The following is a 26,569-nucleotide window of genomic DNA, read 5'->3' as shown; positions in this document are numbered from 1 at the left end:
GCCGGGCCCGCCCACTCCCCTCACTAGCCTCCACAAACGTCCCCGCCTGCGGCCGACGCCATTCGCGAAGCCCCGCCCCCTTGTCGACGCCCCGCCCCCGCCTCTCGGCAGGACGGCACGCACATGCGCGGAAGCACGTCTCCGCCCCCACCGCCTCTTCCGTGTGGACCCTCCCGTTCCCCTTTCTGTCACCTCACAGTAGTCGTTGCCGGTGGCCGGTGCTGGGTCGCCTGCAGCGTAGGGTGGCCTCTCCCCTGCCCCTCGGGCCGGGCCGGACTCGGTTCCCCCTCCCCTGGTCCCTCCTCTCCCCACCCCGGTCTGGTACTGGTAGGTCCTAGCCGCTGCCGGGCGCCCCAGGGCCTTGGTGGCCGCCGCCACGGGTCCCCATGGAGCCGCCCAATCTCTACCCGGTGAAACTCTACGTGTACGACCTGTCCAAGGGCCTGGCTCGGCGGCTCAGCCCCATCATGCTGGGTGAGGAGGCCGGGGTCGGGTGGGAAGGAGGGCAGGAGCCGGGCGGGCGAGAGGGAGCCGGCGGGCCCGGGGAGGGGTCGGGGAGGGCCCGGGGCGGGGGCCCGCGGCTCCGGAGAGAGTCGGGGTCCAGAGAATGGAAGGCCGGCGGGATGGCGGGGAGAGCAGTGTGGAGCCTGGGAGCCCCGCTCCACGTCTGAGTCCTCCAGATCCCCTTCAGCGGGGGCCGGGGCGCCCCTGGGGAGCCCTCCACACCCCTTTCTAGACTCGGCGGAGGGGGAGAGCCCGGGGAGCGTCTCTCCCGCGCGGCGCCCCTCGTGGCGACGGGGATACGACGGAGGACGTCCTCCGACGGCCCCCAAACAGCCTTCGCTCCAGGCGAAGGAAACTCCCTGTGTAATACCCAGGGTAGGTGAGAAGAAGGAGCTAGAAGCTGCCCAGAGGTCGCCCAGCCACCCCCACCCCGCCCCCAGGTGGAGGGCAAGTCAGGTGAGCCAGAGCCAGAACTCCGGAATTCACCAAGTTCTGCCTGACAACGCATTCTTCTTCGCTCGACATTTCTAAGTTACACTTTTGCCAAGATGGTAAGAAAGCAGTTCAGGAGAAACACGGAGTGCTGACGAATCAGTAAAGATTAATAAGAGAGGTATTTTCGTTGTGCTCCCCATTCAGCTACTCTTCTTGTGAGTGAGAAAATCGGTGTAGCTCAATCCTGGTTTCGACTCGAGTATCAGAATGTCTAGTGTCACATGGGAATTCTCAGGTTTGTAATTTCAGGTAATACCAGGCAGAAATGGGCTTCAGGAATGCAAGCTTGAAGAGAGTCCTAGCAACATTTATTTGAATGGCTAGTGTTTCCTGGATTCTATGGAGACAATAGGTGATAGTTTAGTTCATCCCTGGGAGACAAGAGGGCAGAAGTCAAGGAAGCAAAGCTCCTTTTAAAGGCATCTTTTCAATGTCGTTGAGTTTCTAAATCAAACCCAGTTGAAGTTAATCCTTCAACCCTGCACCCAGTAAGTGATTTCTGTATTTGCCTTCATACCAGAACTATCTAAGGTGCTTGTTAAAAATACAGACGACGGACAAATGATATAAACTGATGAGAGAGCACTTATTTAGCATTCTGGAGGCCCTTGGGTTTGATTTCCCAGCACCACCACGACAGAAAATCTATACCTTAATTTTCAACAAATCTTTTAAATAGAATTAGAAAGAAAGCTTTCGGGGTTGGAGGTGTGGCTCAGGTGGGACAGCATCAGCCAATGCGTGAAAGCAAGTGTTAGACAGTCCTGGTCTCCAACAACAACAAAGCTCTTTAAATACACAAGTGTTGCTTGATGCTGGTGACTCAGGCCTGTAGTCCTAGGTACTCAAAAAGCTGAAATCTGAGGATTGAGGTTCAAAGCCAGCCTGCACAGAAAAGTCCCCATGAATCCAAATAACCACTCAAAAACTGCAATTGCTAGCTAGTTAAGAAGCTACTCAAGTGGTAGAGGGCTAGCCTTGAGCAAAAAAGCTCAAGGACAGTACCCAGGCCCTGAGTTCAAGCCCACAACCAATATCTATATATCTATGTGTGTGTGTGTGTGTGTGTGTGTGTGTGTTAAAAGAGTATTCAAACATTTGTGTATGTACAGCTCGACTCACATAGGCAAATAATTATCTGGAAGAATACATGGGAAATTGACAACTGTTTTTGAAAGGGGAGCTATAGACATTTAGAACCAGAAAGGAATGGAAAGGAAACTTTTCTGTGACATTTTTTTCTTAATGTTTGATTATGTAGACATTGTCTATTCAAAATAAGGAACATTTTAAACGTATGGATCCAAGAGAGAAACTTCATAAGTGCTCAATTCTGTAAATCTGTTTTCAATCAGCTGCTTAGATCATTTTTATGTAGCCAACCTATTATTGGAAAGGAGATTGCTATATGAATAAGACAAGGCTAGAGGTACATCACAGTTGTAGAGAACACTTAGCATACCCCAAACCCTAAGTCCAATTTCCAGCACTGGGGAAAAAAAAATACCACTAAGACAAACTTGAGAGCAAAACTTACAAAGTCATTGTTCGAGTAGTAGTTATAGATTACATCAGTCAAGTTCTAACGAAATGCCTTGGCATGCAGCCATTTGTTTAGTTTGATCATAGTGAGATTTTATTTAGATATTTCCTAAGCCCATAAATAAAAGCTTCCCCTATACACTGGCTAATTTTTTTTCTGTTACTTGGCAATGACTTTATAGCTCAAAGAGGTCTCCGGTATAATTGCTTCATTCATTCAACAGATATTTAAGTACCTGGTAGGTACTAATGAGTGAATTAAGCTTAACTAAGGATGACAGACTAGAGAATAATATTATTTGCCAACATGAAGCTCAGTAGTGTGGGAGATATTGCATGGTAAATATATATGCAAATAGAATAATATATTGTGCAAGAAGCAAATGGGTTCTAAGAAAATAACAAGACTGGGCTAGAGGCGTATCTCAAATGGTAGATCAAGTGGTAGAATGTTTGCTTAACAAACACAAGGCCCTGAGCTTGATACCCAACACTAGGAAGAGAGGGAAGTGGTCGAGGAGGTGGGTGGAGGGAAGAAATGCTTTAAATAAGAATATCGGTGCTAGTGGCTCACATCTGTAATCCTAGTTACTCAGGAGACTGAGATCTGAGGATCACAGTGCAAAGACAGCCTGGGCAGAAAATTCCATGACATTCTTATGTCCAGTTAAGCAGCATAAAGCTGGAACTAAAGGTGGGGCTCCAGCTTTGAGCAAGAAGTCAGGTGAGAATGAAAGGGCCCTGAGTTCAACCTCCAGTCCCAGCACATACATACCAAAACAATTATCTGAATAGTGACTTCTAAACTGAAAATTAGAATGAAGGAGCAGATACCAGAAGGTGAAGAGGATGTAACTCTTCCAGATAGGAGAGGGCTGAGCCTGCCGAGGGCTGGTTGCTCCTGTGACTGAAAGTGGGACTTGGTGGAGTATAGTAGATGGAGTGGATAAGTACCATAATTGAACATCAAGCAATATTCATGTCTCTCTCCTTAAAGATGTGAAACCCCAGAAGGCTTCAACCAAACATGGAAATTTCACCAATTTAGTACATTAGACTGCAGTGTTGTTTCTGAGGACATCACCTTGCCTACAAATCTAATTTCTTTATCCTTTTCCCATGTTGTTTTTATGCTTTTAAGAATTAAGTCATTATTTCCTAGAGTTGCAAGTGGGCAATGCCTTATTGGGCCATCCCTTTCATATACACCAATCTTAAAGTTAGTGCATCCAGTTCTACTAGCTTCTCTGTGTTGATTTTGCATTCCTCAGTATATTTGGACTTTTAAAGAATTAATTTGCACCAGACGCACTGGTGGCTCACACTTGTAGTGCTAGCTACTCAAGAAGCTAAGAGCTGAGATATGAGAGTCTCATATCTCATGAGGCTTGAACTCTGGGCCTGAGTGCTGTCCCTGAGCTCTTCAACTCAAGGCTACCACCCTGCCCCTTGAGCCACAGACTCACTTCTGGTTTTCTGGTAGTTAACTGGAGATGAGTCTCATGGACTGGCTTTGAACTGTGATCTTCAGATCTTAGCCTCCTAAGAAGCTAGGATTACAGGCATGAGCAATTGTGCCCAGTTTAAGGGTCTCTCAGTTCTTTTTCTTTTTTTTGGGGGGGGGGGTGTCATGGGGCTTGAACTCAGGCCTTGATGCTGTTCCTGAGCTCTTTAGCTCAAGGCTACTGCCTTACCCCTGGGCCAGGGTGCTTTCTGTGAGCTCTTCAGCTCAAGGCAACTCCTTAATCCTGGAGCCAAGCCCCTCTTCCCGTTTTTTAAGAGGTTAATTGGAGATAAGAATCTCAGGGTCTTTTGTGCCCCCGCTGGCTTTGAACCTTAATCCTCAGATCTTAGCCTCCTGAGTAGCTAGGATTACAGGCATGAGCCACCACGCCCAGCGATGGTCTCTCAGTTCTAAACCAGCCCTGGCAGCTCATGCAGAAGAGTCTGTAAGATTCCTATCTTCAATTAACCATCAGGAAACCCGAAGTGGAGCTGTGATTCAAAATGGTAGAGCGCTAGCTTTGAGCAGAAAAAATTCAGGGACAGCACCCAGGCCTCAAGGTCAAGTCCTCAGTACATCTTTGTAAAACAGGTCATTAACCCTCACCCCCAATTTTCAGTTGAGGAACCAGAGACAAAGTTAATTAAGATAGCGGGTAGTGACAGAGCCTGCTTCCAGAATTCTGCTTCCAGAGACTTTAAGAGCTCATATTGTGTTTCCCTCTCCTGTGGAATGTGTTCCCTCATGATTGATGTAAAGGAGACAAAATGTTGAAGTGTCTAAAAGCACTCTTAACCAATGTTTCAAGTTTGAAGAAAAAATAAAAGCCTGGGTTTCATATGTATATGCCATCTATTGTCGTGTGTGTGTGTGTGTGTGTGTGTGTGTGTGTGTGTGTGTATACGAGTGTGTGTACGCGCATGCACATGCACGCACGCACGCACCCATGCTTTGATAGTAGGGCTTGAATGCAGGGCCTTGTGCTCTCTTTTAGCTTTTTATTCATGGCTGTGTCATTCATTGTAGCATGCCTCTAGCCCAGAATTCTGCTGGTTAATTGGAGAGGGAGTCTCTGCTGGCTTCAAATTATAATCCTTGAAGTCTCAGCCTCCCGAATAGCTGGGATTACAGACATAAATTACCAGCTCCTGGCTTCTTGCTCCTTTTCCCAAAATTCAGGTTGCCTCAATAACAGTATCCTGTCGTATTATGATGGTATTAATTTCCTACTGTAAGACTTGTCCCAGTTCTCTTAGAATAATCCCTTGATAGGCTAGGTTTTCCTCCCCAATTCTGAAAGCACAGAGATTCTGCAGACCCCCCCCCCCGCCCAAATCGTGTATTCAGTCTTCCAGAATGGTTCCTCAAGAAGGTATTTCTGTTGTACAGTTCCTTGTATACTATTATCCTTAGCAGTGTTCCTCCATTATCCTTAGCATTGTAACTGAGCAGATGGCCTGATGGTATCTTGTCTTCCCCATCACCATTTGGCTAATATAATTAGCTATTATAATTGACCTTCAATTTATACTTCTAGTAATTTTAGTGATTCTTTAAATTTTCTTACCTCTTTTTGTGCACAGTATACAGAAATAAATGCAAGGATTTGTTTTTTCTCTCCCCGCTGGTCAGGTAGTTTGAGAAAGCTTTCACTATGTATGTAGCTTGGGCTAGTCCTGAATTCTCAATAATCTTGCTTCGGTTTCCTGAGTGTTGGAAGTGTTTTTTTTTTTTTTAATTGTGCCAAATGGTACTTCATAATTGTTATTGTTTGATCTATATCACTATCACATTTATTTTTCCTTACTAGCTCATTTAAAAATTATTCTCAGAGAGGCCTGGTGGTAGAGTGCTTGCCTAGCATGCACAAAGACCCAGGTTTGATTCTTCAGTATCACATACATAGAGAAAGCCAGAAGTGGTGTTGTGGCTGAAGTGGTAGCGCTCTAGCCTGGAGAAAGCCCAAGGACAGTGCTCAGGCCCCAGAACTGGCAAAGAAAAAAAAAAAAAGAAAATTATTCTCAGAGCTGGATGCTAGTGACTCCCACTTGTAATCCTAGCTACTCAGGAGGCTGACACCTCCTGGTATTGCAGTTTGAAACCATCTTGGGCAGAAAAGCCTGCAGGTGTTCCATTTCCAATTAATCAGAAAGATTCTGGACTAGAGGCATGGCTCAAGTGGTAGAGTGACAATCATGAATGCTAGCAAAAAAAGCTCAGGGAAAGCAGGACACAGGTGGCTCACACTTATAATCCTAAGCTCTCAGAAAGCTGAGATCTGAGGATCACAGGAGCTAGCCCAGGCAGAACATCCATGAGACTCTTAGTTCCAGTTAACCACCCGCAAGAGTGGGGCTGTGGTTCAATGTGGTAGAGCACTACACTTAGACACAGACACAGAAGCTCAGGAACAGTACCCAAACCCTGAGTTCAAACCCCAGGACTAGCAATAATAATAATAATGATGATAATAAAGGGGGACCAGAGTTTGGCCTAGTGGTAGAGTGCTTGCCTAGCATGCACGAAGTCCCGGGTTTGATTCCTCAGTACCATATACGTAGAAAAAAGCCAGAAGTGGTGCTGAGGCTCAAGTGGTAGAGCTCTAGCCTTGAGAAAGTCCAAGGACAGTGCTCAGGCCCTGAGCTTAAGCCCATGACTGGCAAAAATAATAATAATAATAATAATAATGATAATAAAGTATTAACCAAGCTTTGGTAGCTCACCTATAATTCTAACTACTTAGGAGGATGGTATCTGAACATAATGGTTCTAAGCCAGCCCATGTGATGTATTGGTGGTTCTTTTGAGTAAGAGTCTTATGTTGTCCAGGATGATATCAAGTTCCTAGTTCCATGCCAGGTACCAGTGGCTCACAACTAGAATTCTGGCTTTCTAGGGATTCTGATATATGAGAACTAGGTTCAAAGCCAGCCCAAGCAGGAAAGTCCATAGGACACAACTCCAATTAACTACCAAAAAAAGTCCAGGAGTGGAGGTCTGACAAAAGAAGTATAGCATCGATCTTGGTTGAAAAGATAAGGGAGACAGTCCTGGCCCCAACTCCCAGTACCTCGGTACCACATACATAGGAAAGCCAGAAATAGTGCTGTGGCTCAAGTGGTAGAATACTAGCCTTGAGGAAAGCCCAAGGACAGTGCTCTGACCCTGAGTTCAGTCACCAGTACTGGCCAAAAAAAAAAAAAGGAAAGAAAAAAATAGAGAAAAAGCTCAGGGGTTAGGAAAAATGCCTTAGCATGCATGAAACCCTGGGTTCGATTCCTTGATACCACATACTCAGAAAAAGCCAGAAGTTGTGCTGTGGCTCAAGTGGGAGAGCGCTGGCCTTGAGGAAAAAAGGTCCAAGGACAGTGCCTACACCTGAGTTCAAGCCCCAGGACTAGCCAAAAAAAGCCTCAGCCCTAGTAAGTGTTAATTAGAGAAATGATTGTGACTTGAATGCAAGCTTGAAGATTAAGTAGAAGTTATTCAAATCTGAAGGCGCCTCCACCTGCCTCCCTAATAGTGCTTGAACTCTGGGCCTGGATATTGTCGCTGAGCTCTTCAGCTCAAGGATACTGCCCTACCCCTTGAGCCACTAGTGCCACTTCTGGTTTTCTGATGGTTAATTGGAGATAAGAGTCTCACGGACCTTTAAGTGCCCAGGCTGGCTTTGAACCGCAATCCTCAGATCTCAGCCTCCCAAGTAGCTAGGATTACAGGCATGAGCTACCATGCCCAGCTTCTATTTTATGTTTAATATCTATTGTGCTTTTTTTTTTCTTTCGATTTTTCTTGTGTGTTAACAGTTGGATATCCACTGAGTGAATGAGTTTTGGAATCCTGCAAGTTCTTTCTGGGAAAGTGGAGGCATGTTGGATTACAGGGCTGCGAGTGCTCTTGCATCTGCTCATTCTCCTTACCTGTCTCCCCCTCATGTGTCACACACTCAGCACCAACCTTTCTTGCAGCATCCCATAAGAAAGTTCAGTCCTAGGAAAAATAGTTGGAGTGACAATTTCTTTAGTTCTCCCAGTAAGTACCTTCAAGTGAGAGGGGTAGGATTTCATTAGCAGAGCCAAGGTGGCTCTGCTCTTAGCATAGACTAAGTGTGTGAATGGTAGCATACTGTGCTTGTCCTCAGGCAGTGCTACAGGCCTAGCTGATAATGCTCCAACATAATTAAGGTGTGGCCCTCTCAGTATTGAGGAAAAGAACTCAGATGTTATGTTTACTCTAGGAAAAAAATCCAGCATTGACTCCAGGGGGTTTCTGTACTGGAATATTAAGTAAAACCTATTTCCCTTGTGGGAACTTTTTTCCCTCCATTTTGTTTTTTGTTTTGAAGAGTTTTGAAGGTTTGGGGTATTTTTGTTTGTTTTTTTGTTTGTTTTTTGCCAGTCCTGGGGCTTGAACTCAGGGTCTGGGCATTGTCCCTGAGCTTTCTCAAGGCAACCTCTGTACCACTTGAGCCACAGCACCACCTCCAGCTTTTTTTATGTATATCGTTCCACTAGGCTCCACTCCCAGACCATTGGTTTTTTTTCTTGAGGCCTCGAGATGAATGCATTGCATGTGTCCACAGCCTTGGAGATGCACAGCCACATGCCCAGTCCACCACTTGCTGAGGATATGCTAGTGGGAAATAATCGGCCTGTATACTGTGCTAATGCCACTGAGCCTAATTCAGGTCCCCAAATGACCTGTGCCCTACTTCTGCCTAAAACTAACCCCTTCTCACTCCCACAGTTCAGTTCCACATTCCAAAGCCATCACACTGTCAAGGTGATCATTTTCTTTTCTGGCTAGGAATGTGTTTGTTGTTGTTGTTATTGTTTTTCCTCCTTTTTCAGTCCTAGGGCTTGAACTCCCTAGCTTTTTTTTGCTCAAGGCTGGCTATCACTTGAGCCATAGTGCTACTTCTGACTTTTTCTGTCTCTGGTACTGAGGACTCAAACCTGGGGCTTCATGCATGCTAGGCAAGCACTCTACCACTAAGCCACATTCCCTCTCTAAGAGCAGTTTCAGGATAGCAGGCCTGAGGTGTGTGTGGGGGGGGGGGGGGGGCGGTGTATACATACCAGTATTAGGACTTGAACTTGGGCCTTGGGCGTTGTCTCTGAGCATTTTTTTGCTCAAGGTGAGCTCTCTGCCACTTCTAGCCTTTTGTGGTTAATTGGAGATAAGAGTCTCACAGACTTTTCCTGCCCAGGATGGCCTTGAACCATAGTCCTCAGCCCTCAGCCTCCTCAGTAGCTGGATTATAGGCACAAGCCACTGGTGCAGAGCTAGGCTTGATACTTCTGCCTAAGCCTCTCTGAGTTTATCTTCATGTCTCACAATATCTTGTTTTTATACTTGACAGTCGCGCATCTTTGTTAAATGATATTAATAAACATTTTCCTACCCTACCAATAAAAACATTATGAGAATAAGAATAACTGTTGAAGGTCTTTAGAGGAATAAATCAAAGAATGACAAAAAGATTTTTTTCCCTGTAATTCCCTATCACAATTCCATAGGTGGATAAGGTGGTGGTGGTTTTGAGATAGTTTAGTTATGTTGCCCAGGCTGGCATCAAACTTCTGGACTGGAGCAATCCTCAGCTTCCTGAGTCACTGGGACAGCAGGCTATGCCACTCTATCCTACTGGGTGAGTGAAGTCTCCATTGCACCTTGATGCAAGGGAGCATGACTTCATCTTATAGGGTAATTAGTTGTTGATGGCGAGAATTATAAAGGAGCCTAAAATAAGGTTATTTCCTGCAAACTGGGAATCAATTTATATATATTTTAAATAACTGACAGCTTGATCTCTGAGACCCCTGTGCAAACTATTTTCATATGTGTGTGTGTGAGAGGACATGTCTATACCTGTCAGCGGGCTTCCTTTGTTCTAGAGTGTGGGTGCCTGAGAGGCTGGACCCAGGCAGAGCCCCATATGCCAGGATTGCAGTCATTTGAGTAATCAAGGCAGACAAGATTAGGAGTAAGAACTTTGGCCTCCGTAGCTCTTCATGTCATCCACCAGGACTGACTAAGCAGAATAGATCTCAACAGGTGTTCATGTGGCACCTGACCCGGTGCTCTCATGGCTACTGGAGTTAAAGGGATGCATAAGAAACTTCTTGTCAGCAGGTGCTGGTGACTCACTGTGAAAGAGGCTGAGATCTGGAGGATCTTTGAAGCCAGCCTCAGAAGAAAAGACCTCGAGACTCCATTTCCAAAATAACTAGCAATGCCAGACTGGAGGGTGAATGCTATGAGTGGCTTTCTTTTTTCAAGAAAGCAACTAGCTTTGTTCTCAAAGAACAAGCTAGGTATGGCGGTGCATGCCCATAATCCCAGTACCAGAGAGGTGGGAGGAACAAATAAAACATTTAAGGCCTGGGGCCAGGAGTCTGGACTAGTGGTAGAGTGCTATCCTAGCATACACAAAGCCCTGAGTTTGATTCCTCAGTACCACATACACAGAAAAAGCCACAAGTGACTGTGGTTCACGTGGTAGAGCTCTAGCCTTGAGAAAGCCCAAGGACAGTGTCCAGGCCCTGAGTTCAAGCCCCAGGACTGGCAAAAAACCAAAAACAATTAAGGCTTGCTTGGGCAAAAAATCTTAAGTCCTTAGGTAAAAACTAACTAAAACAAAAGCTCAGGTTGTGAGTCAAGTGGTAGAGCTCTTGTCTGGTGCAAGGCTCTGAGTTTACACACACACACACATACACACACATATAGAACCTGTAGGGCATGAAGTAGATGCCAGGCTCTGTGCTAGCCATATTTCTCCAATCATTTCATATATAATATGTTAGAGGGCCGGGAGTTTGGCCTAGTGGTAGAGTGCTTGCCTAGCATGCATGAAGACCTGGGTTCGATTCCTCGGTACCACATACATAGAAAAAGCCAGAAGGGGCGCTGTGGCTCAAGTGGTAGAGCTCTAGCCTTGAGAAAGTCCAAGGACAGTGCTCAGGCCCTGAGTTTAAAATACACACACACTCACTCACTCATATGTTACTAAATCAATATGGTCTTATGATTGCTTATTAGAAATATATGTTGTAGCTGGGTGCTGATGGCTGTAATCCTAGCTACTTAGAAGGCTGAGATCTGAGGATCGTGCTTAAGAGCCAGCCCAGGCATAAAAGTCTGTGAGACTCTTATCTCCCATTAACCACCAGAAAACCGGAAGTAGTGCTATGGCTCAAGTGGGCTATATATATATAAAATATTTATATATATATAGCCTATATTATAGAAATTTGTGATATACATTTTATATGATAAAAGGATGTTTATAAAGATTCTGTGACTATATATATATACATACATAATATTGGTCAGGCAGGGCTATTTTGATGGAGAAAGCTAATATGACTTAGCCTTGCATTGATGACCTGAGAAACAGCTTCAAACTTGTCATGACCCTTGACCCAAAGTCCCCTGGCTGTCCTGTGACCTCCAGCTTTGCCAAGTTGTTGCTTGGCTACATGTCATCTCTTTTAACCATAGGAATATTGGGAAGCAGGTATTATTTTTGTGTCTTTTTTTGTTGCTGCTGTTGTTGGTCTTGGGGCTGAACTCTAGGCTTGGGTACTGTCCCTGAGCTCTTTAACTCAAGGCTACTTCCCTACCACCAATGAGCCACAGTGCCATTTCCGGTTTTCTGGTGGTTAATTGGAGATAAGAGTCTCACGGACTTTTATACCCAGTCTGGCTTTTGAACCGTAATCCTCAGATCTCAGCCTCCTGAGTAAGTAGGATTACAGGTGTGAACCACCAGTGGCTGGCTGGCTTTTTTTTTTTTTAGAAGAGGGATCCAACTGTTCAACTGCCCAATGGAAGTTTCTAAAGTGATAGAATTGTTCTAGACTCTATTGTCCAATCAGTAGCCCACCTACATGGGTCTTTAAAGAACTTGAAATGCAATTAGGCTGAATTTATGCTTTTTATTGATTTTTTTTGGCGGGGGGGGGGGGGAGTCCTGGGCTTGAACTCAGGGCCTGAGCACTGTCCTTGAGCTTTCTCAAGGTTAGAGCTCTACCACTTGAGCCACCGCACCACTTCCGGTTTTTTTCTATGTATATGGTACCAAGGAATTGAACCCAGGTCTTCGTGCATGCTAGGCATGCACTCTACCACTAGGCCAAACACCCGGCCCCCTTTTTATTGAGTTTGAACTTAATGACTACTCTCCTAGCTAGCTCAGGCTGACTTTGGTTGTCATCCTCTACAAGGCTCTTTACAGCCTGACTCATTACCTCTGCTCGGTTCCACTTTTCCTCTAGCTACTTTGGCTTCTTTCTAGTACTTTGAATTCACCCTACATAGCTCTACCCCTTCAGGGCTCTTACCCCCTTCAAGTCTTCACTCAGATGTCACGTGTGCAGAGTGACCTGCCCATCCTGACCCTACCTAAACTCCCAACTTCCCTTACCTACTCTTGTTTTTTCTGTCCCTTCACTGTTGTTACATGCTTTGACAAGTTCCTGTTGTTATCACTATTTTTGATGGTCCCCTCCCCTCACTAGTATCATGAAAGGAATTTTGTGTCCTTATTAACTGATGCATTCCTAGTGCCAAAAATAATGTCTAAAATAAATAGTCCCTGTGTCACCTTTTAATAGAATTCTCATGTGGCTAGCCTTTACCAGAACCCACATTTTTGCTCTCTATGCTCTTTCTCTTAGCCAGTGCAGTGTTTTTCCCAAAGTGAATGAGAGAAACTCCCTTTGGGATGAACAGGCAAGAAAAAGCAAGTATTCTTCATCTGCTTGCTTTCACAAACCATTTTATGGAAGCAGTCTGGGAGTATACATCAACTCAATTTAAAACACTGCATTAGAGCTGGGCATGTGGCTTAGTGTTAAAATGGTAGGACACTTGCCTAGCATGTGGGTTTGAACCCCAGCACGAGGAAATGTAAAACAGTGCTAGTCTTCCCTGTGTAGGGGAACCTTCATACCATTTTCAGAGTCAGGAAAACTGCCAATGCCAACTGCAGCTCCACTGATTTATACAAGTAGGTAGAGCCAGCAACTGAAGATACAAATTCTACATGGATTACACACACACACACACACACACACACACACACACACACACTCACTCACTTACTCACTTACTCAGTCTGGGTCTGATTATGCCCAATTTGGATAAAGGGCAGACTCTGCTAGACATTCCCTAGGGGACTTCACCAGAAGCCCAGGCCAGCATCCCTCTATACATTTGTGAACAACAGATGTCTTAGAGAAAAGGAAGCAGGAGGAGGCAGAAAGGCAGTTATTTCATTTAGTTGGATCATTTCAGTCATTCCCTAGATGCTAAAATCTGTTCTTAGATCTTAGCCACCCATTCTGAAGTAAAACTTATTCTATTTGCCACTCTTTACCTTTTAAATACAGAGCATTAGGCTTGATAATACCATCTATTCCTCAAACTTTTTCCTTTTTTTGGCCAATCCTGGGCTTCAAACGCAAGGCCTAAGCACTGCCCTTGGACTTCCTCAAGACTAGAGCTCTACCACTTGAGTCACAGCACCACTTCTAGCTTTTTTCTATGTATGTGGTACAGAGGAAGGTCTTCCTGAATGCTAGGCAAGCACTCTACCACTAGGCCAAACTCCAGGCCCCTATTCCTCAAACTTTTATGCATCTCATACTGTGGTGTTTTATAAATATTATTATTGATTGGTCATAAATCCATCCTAGAGAAACTGAGGCTCTAGAGAGGTAAACTCACCCAAGATCTAGTCCAGCAAATGGAAAAGCTACTGGCTAGCCAGACATTCACACCTGTAATCCCAGCACTTTAAAGGAAGAAGCAGGAGGCTTTCCAATGTGAGGCCAGCCTCGACTATAGTGAGACCTTGACTCAAACAACAAAAAAGCCAGCTGGGCACAATGGCTCACACCTGCAATCCTCCATACTCAGGAGGCTGAGATCTGAGGATCAAAGTTCCAAGCCACCCTGGCCACTAAAAATTCATGAGGTTCTTATCTCCAATTAACCACTAGAAAACAAAACAGGCACCAGTGATTCTGGCCTGTAATCTTAGCTACTTAGCAGGCTGAGATCTGAAGATTACTGTTCAAAGCTAGCCCATGCTGGAACTACTTTTATCCCTAACAAAAAGCTCAAGGACAGCTCCCTAGGCCCTGAGGTCAAGCCCTGAGTTCAGTAACAACGCACACGGATGCTCACACACACACACACACACACATACGGACACGGACATGGACACTCACACACGCAGTACATAACCTTGGCAGATCTCTATTAGTTTTTGAGAAATTTCACCTCAATGAAGAAATGAGTAACAGCTTCCACTATTTCACTCTAATCTGTACATGAGACAGAGAAATTTAAAAGACAGAGTTAATTAGACCCCCCAAAAAAGCAGGCAAATACCCAGAGTGTATTTACACCAGTGTTTTATCCTGTCTTCTGATAAAAGATTCTAATTACTTTTCAACTTCACATAATGCCCCGCTCATTGCTGGCCATGAGGAGAGCTACATTTCTGGACTACAGTTCTCCAAGAGGTTTGAGTGATGTTCTAAATCTACTCAGGCTGAGGGCCATTTAGTCTCGTCCCAAGTGGCTAAATCTCTTCTTCTCTCCACAGGGAAACAACTGGAAGGCATCTGGTAAGTGGGGCTGGAACTCCTTCATTCACTGCTTTAGGAAATCAGGCAGTAGCACACAATTTAGGTGCAGTCCATGGATCCCAGCTCAGAGCCTCACTGTCTTTGTTGTTGATCTCTTAAGTATGGAAGCAGCCTTCACTGCTCTTGTTTTGTCCCTCCACCCCATCAGATATGTCTCACAGCCAGTGGGAGGATGGGAGGATGCTGCTCAACATCCCATAATGCACAGGATGGCCTCCCACACAAATAATTATCTACAAAGAACGTCACTAGTGGCTGGGAACGTAGCTTAGTGGGAGAGTACTTGCCTAACAAGCATGAAGCCCTGGGTTTGAATCCTCTTTACCACATCAACAGAAAAAAACAGAAGTGGTGCTATGGCTCAAGTGGTAGAGCACACAGAGCCTTGAACACAGACAGGCTCAGGGACAGAGCCCTGGCCCTGAGTTCAAGCCTGAGGACCAGCAAAAACCAAACAAAACAACAAAAGAAGACATCACTAGTGCCAAGATGTTGGCCTCCTGATCTTCACCACTGTCCGCCCTCCACGTCCACAAGTGCAGTGCAGTCCTGCAAGGAGAGCAAACTCAGAAGCCAGGCACAAGGACTCATTCCTAGAATCCTGGCTACTCAGGAAGCAGAAATCTGAGGGTTACGGTTCAAAGAGAGCCTAACCAGGAAAGTCTATGAGACTACTCTAGACCTAATGAACCACCAAAAAGCTGCAAGTGGAGCTTTGGCTCAGGTAGTAAAGTGCCAGCCTTGAGCAAAAAAACTAAGGGTCAGCTCCAAGCCTTGAGTTCAAGCCCTAGGGTTGGCACACATACGAAAAAATGATTTGGAAAAACAGTTGTACTAAATATGAGCAAACTGACTCTTAACCACTGTTCACTCAACAATAGAGTGTAACAATTGTTTATATAGCATTTACATCATTTTGTGTATTGAAGTGATTTAAAATGTACTTGAAGATTGCATAGATTGTGTGCAAATACTACATTGTATAACAGTCTCGATCATCACAGATTTTAATACCTTTGGTGGTATCTAAAAACAATCCATGCCCCCCCCCCACACACACACACAGAGGAATGGCCTCATGGTCTTACTTGGTTATTCTTCCAAGGCTGGCTGCCATAGTTACATCTTTGAGTTGTGATGTTTGATTTTCATGGACAGGTGTTGATTCTGGCTCACTGTGTCTCTCTGTGTGGCAGGCACACCTCCATAGTTGTGCACAAGGATGAGTTCTTCTTTGGCAGCGGTGGTATCTCCAGCTGTCCCCCGGTGAGTGTCTTCTCTACTGCTTGCCCTCCAGCCTCAGCTTCCTGGGGGCTCCTATACCAAGGACTTAATTTCTATTTCTGTGCTTCTGGCTTCTGGCTCAGTATATAGAGGACTATAACATAGTTTCTCATAAACGCTTTTAAGATTAAAAAAAAAAAAAAGAAAAAAAGAAGGGTTGGAATTTGGTAGAGTACTTGCCTAGCATGCTTGAAGACCTGGGCTCAATTCCTTAGTACCATATACACAGAAAAAGCCAGAAATGGTGCTGTGGCACTAGCCCTGAGAAAGCCCCAGGACTGGCACAAAAAAAAAAAAAGGAACTAGCCCTAGGGTTGGAGCGTGGCTCAGTTGGTACAGTGCCAGTGAGTGAAAGTGTGAAAGTGTCAGGTACTGAGTTTGAGTACTAATCTTGGACCAAAAACAAAAACAAGAAAAGATTCATTTAAGAACTACAGGATTGCAGCAGGGCCCAGTGGCTCATGCCCATAATCCTAGTTACTCAGGAGGCTGAGATCTGAGGATTGTGGTTCAAAGCCAGCCTAGACACTAAAGTCCCTGAGACTCCTATCTCCAGTTAACCACCAGAAAACTGGGAGTTGGCACTGTGGCTTAAGTGTTAGTGTGGCAGCCTTGAGCTGAAGAGCTCAAGGACAACACCCAGGCCCAGAGTTCAAATCCTACGACCGACAAAAAAAAAAAAAACTACAGGATGTGATAGAATGCTAGCATGTTTAAGGTCTTAGGTTCTATTTTCAGCATCCCCTCACCCTCAAAAAAAGAAAATAATTCAAGAATATCTCTCAAGCTGAATACCAGTGACTTATGCCCATAATCATAACTACTTAAGAGACTGAGATCTGAGTCACAGTTCAAGGCCAGCCTAAACAGAAAAGTTCACTAGATTCCATCTCTTAAAGATCTAGCTAAAAGCTGAGCAGGAGGTGTGGCTCAAGAGGTAGAGCAGTGTTGCAGATGCAGTGCCCTGGATTCAAATTGCAATACCACCTAAGGAAAAAAAATATATGCCTTTGCCAGATACTAGATCCCTCGGTCTCAACACTAAGCAAGTCACAGTGATAGGACATCACAGGGAATGGAGCCTAAGCTTCTTGCAAGCTATGACTGAGCTGCTCAAAACCACACAGCCTGTGACTGGATCAGTCCTAGGACTCAGGTCTCTGTGTCCTATTTCTTCCTCTGCCATTGGGAGACAAATGTGTCGTCAGACTATCTCTCATCTCTTCTTGTTCCTCCAGACCTCTTACCTTAGTCCAGACCACCTATGTCTAACCTGCAGCTGTGACAGTGGCCACCTGGTCTCTCTCTGTCCTTCACACAGGAGGCAAAGCGATCTTTTCAAAAGGTTTCCCCACTGCTTTGGGGATAAAACCCAGAAGGCAGCCAAGAGTTGATGGCTCACCCCTGTAATCCTAGCTACAGGAAGCTGACATCTGAAGCCAGCCTGGTTGATAGATCCAAGAAAAAGTCCTGTAAAGCTCCAGTAAAAAGCTAAAAGTGGAGCTGTGTCTCAAGTGGTAAAGTACCCACCTTGAATGGAAAAAGCTAAAGGCGAGAGTGAAGCTGGAACTTCAAACTCCAGTACCAGCATAAAAATGGATGGATGGATGGATGGATGGATGGATGGATGGAACAAACCCAGAATCTTACCCTGACTTCTAGTGCCCCCTCTGTTCTGGCCTCGTCTCTCTCTCTCTCTCAAACTGACCTCTTTCCAGGCTCTACCCACTTCTATCCTGCCCTTTCCTCATTCTTTCAACATACCTCAGATAGTTAACCCTGTCCTCTGATCTCAGTACACCCCTAAACTTCGTGAATAGCTTTTTTTTTTCTTTTTTTACTTTTCCAGCATGAGCTTTCTTTTTGTTGTTGTTGGTTTTGTCCCAGTACTGACCCTTAAACTCAGAAGCCTGGGCACTGTCCCTTAGCTTTTTCCACTCAAGGCTAGTACTCTGCCCCTTGAGCTACGCCTTCATTTCTGGCTTTTTGATAATTAATTGGAGATGCATCTCAAGGACTACCAGTCTATAGCTTGTAATTACATTCTGGTTGATGGGATTCTTTTTTTTTTTTTTTTTTTTTTTGGTCTGCCTTCCCTGCTAGACTTTAAGTTCCATGAGGGCAAGAATCTCATCTGCTTTGTGCACATCATACCCCAGTGCCTACCATAAGGCATAGCATATAGTAAGTTCTCAGTAAATACTTGTCATATGAGTGAATAATGAATGAGGGTCCAGTGGTGACCTTTTAATCTATTACAATTTAAGACAATTGTCCCCTGTGGGCTGTAATAACCTATCTTGCTCACCATGCTTTCCCTGATGCCTGGAATAATGTCAGCCCACATAGGTGCTATGTGGCTGGGCATGAAAGAACTCTTCAGCCAGCTCTGCCCTGGACTGTTTGCTCTTCTCACATCTGCCATCCTCCATTTTCCTGTTGCTTCTCCTCTAGGACTGTCCATACTGGGTCTCTCCTTTAATCTCCTGTGGTGGCCATAGGTTTTCTGTATTCTGCATCTCAGGCCAGCAGCTCCCCTGCCCTATCACCTTCAGTAAATGAGCCTTCCAGATCAAAATGCACTGAAGTAAGCCAGAGGCTCACACCTTTAATCCTTGCTACCCATGAGGCTGAGATCTGAGGGTCATGGTTCAAAGCCAGCCCAGATAGGAAAGTCTATGAGACCCTTAACTCCAGTGAAGTTGTAGCTTATTTGGTAGAGTGCTAGCCTTGAGCACAGAAGCTCAGGGACAGCAACCCGGCCCTGAGTTCAAGCCCCAAGACTGGCACAAAAAGAAAGAAAAATGCACTGGATTGTAGAAATATTTGCTACCAGATTTCTTACGGTCCTTCACACTTTTCTGTTACTGGTGACAACCAAAGTATCACAGAACTGACCTAGGTCATTTCTAGTCCTGTCTTGTCCTAATAGTCAAGCATGTTGGGAGCAGAAGGAGACCACAGGGTCTGAGGTCTACCTTTTTATAAGCTGAAGGAGAGGCTGGGGCTATAAGTTGAGTAGTGAAATGCTTACTTGTATATGTGAGGCCATGAGTTTATCCCCAGCACAACAACCACACACAACAACAAAAAAAGTGGTTCGATGGAGACAGTGACTGACTTCCTTGGATTGACTTTTTTTTTAGGGAGGAACATTGCTTGGACCCCCAGACTCAGTGGTGGATGTGGGGAGCACAGAAGTGACGGAAGAAATTTTTCTGGAGTACCTATCCTCCCTGGGGGAGTCTCTGTTCAGGTGAGTGGGGACAGAGCTGGTGGCTGGTTGGTCTGTCTCCCTAGCTAGCTAATATCCCCTGGAGGGCGGCACAGGTTCCCTCCCTGTGCTGAATGGACCAAAAGAGAAGGCACCATGTTACAAAGAGCCCAGCGTCGTTCCAGGCAGACAGTCCATCCCAGCATGCTTTCTGCTGACACTTCGAGAGCGGGGAAGAGCTATTTATTCCCTCGATTAAAATCAGCAAATTCAGCTTTCAGCCTCAAGTGGCTCAGTGCTTTCTCATAAACATCAAGGGCAGAGCTGGATGAAATGCAAACTTGGGCACATTTCTCTTAAGGAAGCTTCAGTCAGCCAGGTGCCGGTGGCTCATGCCTGTAATCCTAGCTACTCAGGAGGTTGAGATCTGAGCCTAGGCATTGAAGTCTGTGAGATTCATATCTCCAGTTAACTGCCAAAAACTGGAAGTGACTCTGTTGCTCAAGTGGTAGAGTGCTAGCCTTGAGCTGAAGAGCTCAGGAACAGCATCCAGGCCCAGAGTTCAAGCCCCACAACCGACCAAAAAAAAAAGCTTCAGTCAGCCAGGCTCTTGGTGGCTTATGCTTGTAATCCTAACTACTTAGAAGTCTGAGATCTAAGGATCTCAGTTTGAAGCCAACCTAAGCAGGAAAGTTCATGAAACTCTTATTTCCAATTAACTATCCAAAAAAAAGCCAAACATAAAGTTCTGGTTCAAGTGCTAGAACATTAGCTTTGAGTGAAAAAGCTCAAGGACAGCACCCAGGCCCTAAGTCCAAGCCCCAAGACACACACACACACACACACACACACACATATGGGGGTGCGCGTGCACATGCACGTGCAAATCATCAATGGATTTCACTCTAACCCTATATAGCTCTGCTTTAGGAATTTCTAGAACCATCTATTTTCATCTTTGTCCTTTGTAAGTTGGTTCTTAACGCTTGAAGAACAGTACACCAAGTATTTCTTTGGGGTGCTTGAGAGGGTGGATTGCAGTCTTATCCTACCACGCTCGCCCTCCCTCTGCTGCCTGGTGCAAGTTTTGCCATCTAGGATCTAGTTTCTAAACCTTTCGTTGCATGTACAGAGGTGAAGCCTACAACCTATTTGAACACAACTGTAACACCTTCAGCAATGAAGTGGCTCAGTTCTTAACCGGGCGCAAGATTCCATCTTATATCACTGATCTGCCCTCCGAAGTTCTCTCCACGTAAGTTCCCCTTTGTCTCTCCCAGCCTTGGTCAGGCTTGAAAATTCCCATTTATCCTCAGCCTCTCCCCCATGGCCAACTTCCTGCCCCTGGTGGCAGCAGAATACTTCTAACCACACCCAGTGTGGTAGCTCACACCTGTAATCCTAGCTACTCAGGAGGCTGAGATTTGAGGATCACAGTTCAAAGCCAACCCAGGCACTTAAGTCCAATTAACCACCAGAAAACCAGAAGTGGCAATGTGGCTCAAGGAGTAGGGCAATAGCCTTGAGCTGAAGAGTTGAGGGACAATACCCAGGCCCAGAGTTCAAGCCCCACAACCAACCATAAAACAAATAAAAAACAAAAAATACTTCTAACCAGAGGACCTGTCCTGGTGGCTGGTCCCCACCCCCTGGTGTATATCTGTGTGACCCCATCGCCTTTTACCTTTACTCTGGCCTGAGTGCCGTGGCAGAACTTAGAAATCCACTAGATACTTTGCCACTGGCTTGAGTGTTTGGACAGCATCCTGGAGCCTGGTACATGAAGCAAGTCATTCCCCAAAGTGCCAGTCAGAATGAAGTATTAGATAGCTAGCAGTGTTAAGTCAGGAAAGACAAATTGTTTTATAATTATTTAATCCTCACCTGCACCCTGAGCTGTTTGTCTAAGACCAGGATCTACTTGCCCTTGAACTGCACTCTTAGCCTTCACTGGAGGTTTGTTTTGGGGACATATTATGACGGTGGCCCTTTGCCTTGGGAAGTTCTGTGGACAATCATCTGAGGAGTGCTCTCTCCTGAAAGGATTCATGTACCCTACGAAAAGGAAAGTCCCTAAGACCTTTATGTCCAAGCCAGAAGTGGCTCAAGTGGTAGAGTGCCAGCCTTGAGTGAAAAAGATAAGGGATAGTCAGGCACCAGTGGCTCACACCTGGAATTCTAACTACTCATCAGGCTGAGATCTGAGGACCTCAGTTCAAAGTCAACCTGGAAGGAAAGTTCATGGCGTAGTGGTAGAGTGCTTACCTAACATGCCCGAAGACCTGGGTTTGATTCCTGAATACCAGATACATAGAAAAAGCCAGAAGTGGTGCTGTGGCTCAAGTGGTGAAGCTCAAGCCTTGAGAAAGCCCTCAGTGCTCAGGCCCTGAGTTCAAGCCCCGGGACTTAGGAAAAAGATAAAAGTAGGGCTGTGGTTCAAGTAGTAGAATATTGGCCTTGAGTGAAAAAGCTCAAGGACAGTGCTCCAGGCCCTGAGTTCAAGATCTATGACTGACCAAAAAAAAAAAAAAAAGAAAAGAAAAGAAACACATTGTATACAGAAAGCTCCAAGACCAAAAAAAAAAAAAAAAAAAGACTAAGGAACAGCACCCAGGACCTGACCTGAGTTAAAATACCAGTATCAGCACCAACAGAGTTCTACCAAAGGAGTCTATATGAGGAAACTGAGCGAACTCAAGATACTATATGATTAGAGTTGATAATTCATGGTTTCATCTGCTTGTGCTTTGGAATACTTCATCCCTTGAACTGAGGAATCATTTTCAAACTGCTAGTATATCCACTGAAGTAGCTCGTACCTGACATGTATTGCAGACACTTACTTAATGGACTCCAGACTTCAGTATTTTTATTTTTTCAGCTAAGTTACATAGTGACATTAACACCTTTAGCAACTCTGGCATGGATTATTTTTTTCTGGATATTCTCTATACTGCCTGAAAGACTTCGGTTTCCTATAGGAAACTGAATCTAGCTGTGCATAAATCTCCTGACTTCATAATATTTTTTTTCTTATGCCTCAGCTTCCTTGCTGTAACTTTGAAGAATAAAAGAAGCCGGGCATGGTGGCTCACGCCTGTAATCCTAGCTACTCAGGAGGCTGAGATCTGGGGATCAAGGTTCAAAGCCAGCCCAGGCACTAAAGAACATGACACTCTTATATCCAATTAATCACTAGAAAACGGGAAGTGGGGCTGTGGCTCAAGGGGTAGAGCGGTAGCCTTGAGCTAAAGAGCTCAGGGACAGTGCCCAGGCCCAGAGTTCAAGCCCTATGACAAAAACAAAAAGAAAGAAAGAAAAGCAGCACACTGTATACAGAAAGCTCCAGTCTCTGAAGGTAGCTAGTGTGGCCAAACCACAGCTTATGGGACCTCAGAGTTGTCAGCATTAAGAAGGTTGCACCCACAGAGGGTGAACCATGGGAGTGAAGACAAAATAGGCTAGCTGGAATGTTCTGTAACAGTCAGCCTTCTGTTACTGTAACAAAGGCCTAGAAATAGGAGGTGGTGGGTATTCCAGATGACTCCCACAAGCCCCACCCCCCTAGTGGTTCTACCACCACCCAAATGTTCATGGGCCGGGGATCAAGTCTATAACACAGGCAGGGAGAGTGGCCTAGTGGTAGAGTGCTTGCCTAGCATGCCTGAAGCTCTGGGTTCGATTCCCTGGTACCACATACAAAGTGGTGCTGTGGCTCAAATAGTAGAGCACTAGCCTTAAAGCTCAAGGACAGTGCCCAGGCCCTGAATTTAAGCCCTAAGACTGGCAAAAAAAATAAATAAATAAAAAAGAAGAAAAGAAAAAGAAAGAAAATGAAAGAAAGAAAATAACACATAGGCCTTTGGAAAACAATGCAAAACCACAGCTCCTATAAAAATATTGATGTGTGAGGGTAGGAGAAATTAAGACCAAGATCTTCCTTCCTGGTATAGCGTACTGCCATGGCCCTGCCTTTGCCTACTGGCTGTCTGTGGACATGCCATACTCAAGAGCTCTCCTAGCTCATGTCTGTTTCCCCACAGGCCCTTCGGACAGGCCCTTCGGCCCCTCCTGGACTCCATCCAGATACAGCCTCCTGGAGGGAGCACCGTGGGCAGACCCAATGGCCAGAGCTAACAGGACGGCACCGAACCACCTGCCTCTCCAGGGCTTTTCCTTTTTAAACAAAACAAACCCTACCAGATTTCTATTTTATAATTTTACATCAGAGCTAACCACCAAGGGATGGCTTTTTAAATTTCCCAGGGAAGGAGATCGCCAGGCTGCATGTAGGACAATGCTGCTAAGAAACAAATGAAAATGCCACCCCTTCTAATAGTATTATACTAATTTATTAAGGCTGTCTTGTCTGTGAGTTCACTTTTGACGCTGTTTCCTAAGCGTCCTCCATTGGAAAAAGGGAGGGGGTTTGTTTAAGCAGAAAGCAAGAGGCACCGTTTGGGGGAACCCCAACCTAGAACCCCTTTCCAGGGAACACCTATACTCTGCCCAGGTTACCAGGGGCCCAGCACCTGGCACCTGGCACCCATTACTCAAGTATTAAATGAACCAAAGGATTTGGTACACACTGGACCAGTTACAGGCTGACTAACCCCCAACCTGAATGAACTCCTTAGCCACACCTCTCTCACCTTCCCTCCCCCTTCCACAGCAAGACCCTGGGGCCAGGGCTGATGCAAGCCGAGCCTCAGGACCCAAAGAGAGGGACGCCACGGATCGGGCCAGAGAAACCAGGATAAAGCCATTCATCCCTCCTTCTACCGAGACTGATTGCCATCCTCCGCCATTATGTTGGGAAAGCCCACCTCGCTGCATGCCCGTGAGGCAGCTCTCCTCTGCGTAGCCGGCCTGTCACAGGTGATGAAGGTCTGGGCTGGAGTGGCAGAGACCAGGCCTCCTGTCCACAAACAACCATGTAGGTTATTTATCTTCACTAGAAGTAGCCAACCATTTACCTTATACAGCTAAGGCCAAGGGAGATGCTCCTCGAGAAACATGCCCTGATGTGGGAAGAACAATGGTGCCAAATCTGGGGGACAAGAAAAGAATATCTCTTAGGCCAACTGCTTTGGGGGAACACATCTCCATTAGCTGTGGTTGGGGTACGAGTAAGTATTTTCCTAGCCAGGGAACTGGTAGCTCACACCTGTGATCCTAGCTACTCAGGAGGCTGAGATCTGGGGATCGAGGTTCAAAGCCAGCCCACGTAGGAAAGTCTGTGAGACTCTTATCTCCAGTGAACAACCAGAAAACTGGAAGTGGTGCTGTGGTTCAAGTGGTAGAGTGCCAGCCTTGAGCTGAAGAGCTCAGGGACAGTGCCCAGGCCCAGAGTTCAAGCCCCACAATAGACTTAAAAAAAAAAAAAGCGTGGGTCTTTCCTAATAAGTTGCTGCTAAGGTGCTAAGAGTTCATAGACAGGGAGCAGTCAGGAGGTCTTAATCGTGTGAGTCTCCCAGATTCTGTTCTCATGCTTATCTCCCATGAGTATTTTGAGGAGTTGAGTGTGGAGAAGAGCTGCCAGGGCCTGAGGATCAGCTCTGCCTCCCTGGGCCCTTCCTGCCATGGCTCCCTGATTCTTCTAAAACCTGAGTCGAGTTGCTTCTTTCTGTAGCAGGGACCTTTCCTCCCTGAAAACCTGCTGCTCGTCCTGCCCCCTTTGCTGTTGTCTTTGCCATCAGCCATAGTGGTTGGCATCATCAGGGTCTCAGCTGGACGAAAGATGTCATTCCGCCTAAGTGTGTGCCAGGGGCACATCTAGAGAGGGAGGTCAAGGGCATAGATGCCCTGGATTACTACTGAGTATGACAGTGAGAAAGGGGAACTGAAACCAACTGAAACTGACCGACTGGCACAACGAGGGCAGAGGGGAATGGGTGCCCAGGGCTGGGTTTCCTCGATGAGGTCATAGCTTGGTACAGGCCATTGTCCTGCTTTCTACTGTCCTGGCCCAACTTCCTCTCTCACAGTTCTCACCTTGGTCCAGAGAATGCTGAGCTTTCTCTCCTCTCCAGGCTCAGCTAGTTTTTGCCCTCCTAGCAGTGACCTTCAACCCTAGGGCTCTTCTGAGAAGTTTACCTGAGTGACTCCCCTGACAGAATTTCAGTCACTTGATTCTTCCTGTCCAGCAAGCTGTCCATGCCACTGCCTGGGCCCTTAGGCAGGTGGGGACATGGAGGCATGGAGAACAGTCTCCCAGAGCTGGGCAGAAAGGCAGGCAATTCCCGCCTCCCCCCTTGCCATGCAGGGTGTCCAGGCCAGGACTCCGGCCCCCTGCTCACAGTGTCTGTCCCATTAGCTCAGGATGCTTGATACTGTGACCAGACACTCACCTGAGCGTGTGGAACCAAGCAGAGTGGAAAGTGTCACACAGTGAGCGCCTCTTTCGAGACATTAGTTTAAAGGGACAGGAAGGAGGGATGACTTACTCCCCCAGAAGAAATAAAGCTTGAACCTTTGATGTCCTTCAAGTCAAACTAATAACTGTGTATTATGAAGGTCTTTGCTGGTTTCGGTTGGAGTTTTTTCTAATGCAATAAACTCATGTTTGCCTGCTGCATTGGTGTGGTGCTTGAATCTCATCCACGGTGTTTCTACCCTGAAGCAACTCAAGCTTCTCCATCTGTCCCTCTCTGAACTTGGCTTCTGCATCTGGAATCGCACTGCTTCTGCTTGTTTGCAAACTTTGTGGGCAAAGGATGATAGGAAGGATGCATGGCTTTCACAAGTGGCCTGTAAATATGAGGAAAGGAGCTCACACCTGTGATTCTAATTACTCAGGAAGCTGAGAACTGAGAATTGATGGAAGCCAGCTTCATGTAGGAAAGTCTGAGACTCATGTCCAGTTAACCACCAGAAAAATCAAGTGGTACTGTGGCTCAAAGTGGTAGATCACTACCTTAAGCAAATAAGCTCTCAAAGACAAGCTGGGGTGTGGTGGCTCAAGCTTGTATTCCTAGCTACTCAGGAGGCTGAGATCTGGAGGATCAAGGTTCAAAGCTAGCCAGGGCATGAAAGAACATGAGACTCATTTCCAATTAATCACTAGAAAATGGGAAGTGGGAGTGGGGCTGTGGCTCAAGAGTAGGGTGGTAGCCTTGAGCTGAAGAGCTCAGGGGTGGTGCCCAGGCCCAGAGTTCAAGTCCCATGACCCCCCCCCCAAAAAAAGCTCAAGCACAGAACCCAGGCTCTGAGTTCAAGCCCCATGATAGACAAAATTAAGAAATAAGGGCCAGGAGTTTGGCCTAGTGATAGAGTGCTTGCCTAGCACACACAAAGACCTGGGTTCAATTCTCTGGTACCATATATGTAAGAAAATCTGGAAGTGGTGCTGTGGTTCAAGTAATA

At 45.9% G+C, this 26,569-nt stretch overlaps 1 protein-coding gene across 3 annotated transcripts; it reads left to right on the top strand.

Annotated features, from left to right (window-relative positions):
* The first annotated feature begins 88 nt into the window (after positions 1-88).
* Positions 89-25,779, top strand: Desi1 (desumoylating isopeptidase 1). Of its 3 annotated transcripts, none has more exons than XM_090328813.1 (6): positions 89-474; positions 14,664-14,685; positions 15,903-15,972; positions 19,137-19,246; positions 20,337-20,459; positions 23,877-25,779. In XM_090328813.1, the coding sequence occupies exons 1-6, from the start codon at positions 387-389 to the stop codon at positions 23,962-23,964; spliced, it is 501 nt and encodes a 166-aa protein (XP_090184939.1). In that variant the 5' UTR covers positions 89-386; the 3' UTR covers positions 23,965-25,779. The 3 variants fall into 3 exon arrangements, with proteins under 3 accessions (XP_090184939.1, XP_090184938.1, XP_090184940.1); XM_090328812.1 differs by lacking the exon at positions 23,877-25,779 and adding an exon at positions 23,248-23,566 and having other exon boundaries at positions 114-474; XM_090328814.1 differs by lacking the exons at positions 89-474; positions 23,877-25,779 and adding exons at positions 1,144-1,234; positions 23,248-23,566.
* Positions 25,780-26,569: the final 790 nt, after the last annotated feature.

This window comes from Megascapheus bottae, chromosome 2, assembly GCF_031878675.1.
Source record: "Megascapheus bottae isolate mThoBot1 chromosome 2, mThoBot2.hap1, whole genome shotgun sequence".
In the NCBI taxonomy this organism is placed as follows: domain Eukaryota; kingdom Metazoa; phylum Chordata; class Mammalia; order Rodentia; family Geomyidae; genus Megascapheus; species Megascapheus bottae.
Note: the sequence above shows the minus strand (reverse complement) of the source record. Positions and strands in the feature narration are given on the sequence as shown.

Coding starts and splice junctions, on each gene's coding strand:
- Desi1 (XM_090328812.1), top strand. CDS start 387: ATGGAGCCGCCCAATCTCTACCCGGTGAAACTCTACGTGTACGACCTG. Junction 19,247..20,336: donor CTGGGGGAGTCTCTGTTCAG/GTGAGTGGGGAC, acceptor TTGCATGTACAG/AGGTGAAGCCTACAACCTAT. Junction 20,460..23,247: donor CCCTCCGAAGTTCTCTCCAC/GTAAGTTCCCCT, acceptor GTTTCCCCACAG/GCCCTTCGGACAGGCCCTTC.